General features: G+C 28.1%; 1 protein-coding gene across 1 annotated transcript in view; it reads right to left on the reverse strand.

Annotated features, from left to right (window-relative positions):
* The window catches only part of LOC103308884 (piggyBac transposable element-derived protein 3-like), a 14,093-nt gene continuing 10,414 nt past the window's right edge, over positions 1–3,679 (reverse strand). Inside the window, exons 2-6 of the mRNA XM_008183043.1 lie at positions 3,073–3,162; positions 2,371–2,660; positions 1,882–2,316; positions 1,153–1,785; positions 1–57 (exon numbers count right to left, since the gene is read on the reverse strand). Of these exons, the coding sequence (XP_008181265.1) occupies positions 1–57; positions 1,153–1,785; positions 1,882–2,316; positions 2,371–2,660; positions 3,073–3,162 (1,505 nt within the window). The remainder of the gene's footprint in view (positions 58–1,152; positions 1,786–1,881; positions 2,317–2,370; positions 2,661–3,072; positions 3,163–3,679) is intronic.

A 3,679-nucleotide genomic window follows, 5' to 3' on the forward strand; every position in this document is an offset into this window, starting at 1 on the left:
CTAGGGGGCTCTAGCCCCCATAGGAAACATTCCAGCGCCCTCGCCAGCCCTCTCCCACTGAAAAATATGTACGATTTAATAAAGTCTTAAAGTATTTTTTGTAAAATAACTAAATCAAAGAATTTATGAAATATACTTTTTAAACATTTTTAATTTATCGAAATACCTACTGTCGTAATATTGAAGATTTGATTTTTAAGTTTTTGTTTGATATTAGTAAAAATTACTAAAAAAAATGTTAACTTGATAATTAATAAAAAAGGATTTCTTTAAGTGTTTATGTTTTAATGTAGGTATAACTATGAACTTTTTTAACCTCCCAAATTCAACAAACAATACAAAGTATAGGTACTTCAGTACATACACAACTATATTATGCATATACTAATTTAAAAATGTATTGAATTAAAAATTTGAAATTAACTAGTTAATTATTAGATAGGTGCCTAGGTAATCACAAGTTTTTATTTAAAACAAATATTATTCTTAGTGATATTGTTGCATTTTAATACATTTTTACTTACTTTTTTAATATTATAAGATTTTCAATAATTTATTATTACTATTATTGAGTACTAATTACTGGATGAAAATAAACAAACAAAGGTATCCTAAATTATTGGTCCCTTTGTTGACCAGACTTAGAAATAAAATTATTTTTCCATTCTTTTTTGCAAAAACACATAATAATAGACCTATTGATAAATAAGTGTACCTTTTCAAAAATTTTTTTTAGCCCAAATTTGAGTAAAGTACTTGGTACTTAGAAGTACCGTTGGTCAGTTTAACATTTTGATCCTAGTACTAAAATGTACCGTTGGTCATTTAGCACATTATTTTTTTACATACAATCCTTACAAATCGATGAACTATTTTTGCAAGATAATTTTTTAAAATTGAAATATTGTGTCTGGACTCTAAATAATACAAATTTATCAAACTATGTATATGCATTTAATATAATAAAAAATAATTAAAACCTTATACATATGATTACTATTTTATTTTTAATTCCAAAAAATATGCATCTAAGAATTATTTTATATCATGAAATATATTAAAACAATTTTTTTTTTCATTAGAACAAAGAAATATGCCACAATGTGTACATTTTGAACGTGGTATTGACTGTATCTGATTCATTGAACATACCTCACATCTTCCTCGTTCATCTACATATTTAATCCAGTGTATACCACGGTTTCCAAATCTTACATCATTTGGAACAGACCAATTTTTTCCTCTGCGCTTATTTATTTGACCTTTATTTTCTTTAGGTTTTCTTTGAAAGAGACCTCGTACTGGTGTTGGTTGTTCTTTTTTATTTATTAGCCCTTGAACAACAATGTGTCTAAATTCTAATAGTGTCATTGGTCCGTTCAGGTCTTTATATATTATATAAGCGTTTACAAATAGAATATCAATCATACCCCAGAAGAGCCTGTGCCACCACTTCTTTGACCGTCTATCTACTCCATATGTAACTCTCAGTTGGTCTGCGTGGTCTACTCCTCCCATATAGTTGTTGTAATCCTTTATTATCTGGGGACAAGGTATTTCTGTAGACACTCCTTGCTTGTTTTTTCTTAAAACAGTGGTTTTTTCTGTGCCATGGTAGTTTGATGCTAACAAAACTGATTTTGTATCTTTCCACTTAAAAACTCCAATTCCAGAGTCAGTTATTTTGTAATCTGTAGATCCTCTTGCTAATTTTGAGTCATCGTGAAGTATAGGAATACCTTTTCTATGAGCTCGTATTGTTCCACACGCTAAACTGTTCTCAATCTTCAATTTTTCAAGCAGTGGTATAGATGTAAAAAATTATCGAAAAAAAATTGTTTTTTTTCCCCCCCATTCATTTTTTGTCAAAGACAGCACAACTCTTTCACCTAGACCACAATCTTTAAATTCATTTTCTAATTGTTTATCTTTTCCTTGATATACCTGAAATTTTTTGATGTAACCTTTTTGGTCTGCTAGACACCATAACTTATAACCACTTTTAATAAGCTTCATCGGGTTATACTGTTTTAATGTACTTCTACCTTTGAAAAGAATCATAGATTCATCAATAGATAGTTGGTTGGTTTCAGTTGGTTTCAGTTTGTAAAGTTTATCATTATTATCTTTTGGAATAAGAGTATTATCATTTAAATGTAAGTTTGTCAAAATCAAATCAAAACGATTTCTTGTCATTGTGGCAGCCACAAAAGGAACTGATAAATCTGGTGCACAACTCCAATAATGTTTCCAACTTGGTAGCCTATGATAGCCCATTAAAAAGTTAATTCCCAAAAAATTCAAAACTTCATATGGCTTTATATTTAAATTTAAATTTTTTTGTGTGCCATATAAATTTGTTTGATATACAATATGATCAAGTATACCTTCAAATAAAGTCAAAAAAACACCAGTAGGACTTGTATCAAGAAATAAATCTTCAACTGGACCTTCAGAATTATTATAGCTTGGAACATCAGTTTTACTTTCCTTTTTTCTCCAAATGCGATGGTATTCATCTGTCACATCCTCGGTTACAGGAGCATGTTCAGTTGTTACAGGTGTATTCTTTTTTGGTTTTGGTTTTGTTTTCTTCAAGTTTGATTGTTTGCTCTTTTTTACTGAACAACTTTGCTTTTTCTTTCTCTTGGGTGTTGGTTCTATAAATAAAAATAAAAATATTTATTTCATAGATTTAATAATTAAAAATGTATTTACAGTAGAGTCCCGCTAATCCGGACTAGATGGGACCGGACTCTCTCCGGATTATCGAAAATCCGGATTAAACGAAATGACGTTTTTGTAATTCAACCCAGTTTCGTCAGCATTAAATATTTGGCAAGGCATTAAGTCTCCATCGCTAATAAACTTTTCAAAACTAAACGAAATAATATCACAATACATATGTACCTAATCGAAACGATAAGTTTAAACCATATCTTAATTATGGGTATTCCCGAATATATATATTATACATGAGTACTAAATATGAAACATAAATTGTCCGGATTATCTGGATGCCCGGATTAGCGATGACCGGATTAGCGGGACTCTACTGTATTTTATTCTCACCCCAATTGGTATCACATTCTTCATCAATTTCATCAAGTGGGATAGCAAGTGGTGAATTTGATGGGCCAGGTTGACATGGATGAACATTTGCTAGACAAATATTTTGTGTATAATACTGTGTAATCAATTATTCTATTGAAATATACTATATATTACAGTATACATAGGTATTATACTATTATAGTTATTGTAAATAATTTATATGTGTAGGTATACCTATACAAAGTAAAACTGATTGTATATAATATATCATAAAAATGTTTATTAATTGGTATTAAAATGTAAAATAATAACTAAAATGAATGACCAGAATTGTATTGAAATAATTAATAATAAAGAAGTATTAAATTATTAGTAGAATTACTGATCAACATTTGTAACATGACTGTTCTGAAATTGATTATCCTACAATTTCTAACAAAATTAATTTACAATAAATAATTTATTAAAATAAAATTTATCATATTGTACCCTTAGAAATTGTTTATGTATTATAATTGTTTTTATTTTATTGAAGTGTGGTAAATTTCAAAAATTGATTATAATTGTTATATTTTTCATTTGATTAAAAATTATATAATTAATATTAAAAAATAGCCTGTCACAT

This window comes from Acyrthosiphon pisum, chromosome X (genome assembly GCF_005508785.2).
Source record: "Acyrthosiphon pisum isolate AL4f chromosome X, pea_aphid_22Mar2018_4r6ur, whole genome shotgun sequence".
NCBI lineage: Eukaryota > Metazoa > Arthropoda > Insecta > Hemiptera > Aphididae > Acyrthosiphon > Acyrthosiphon pisum.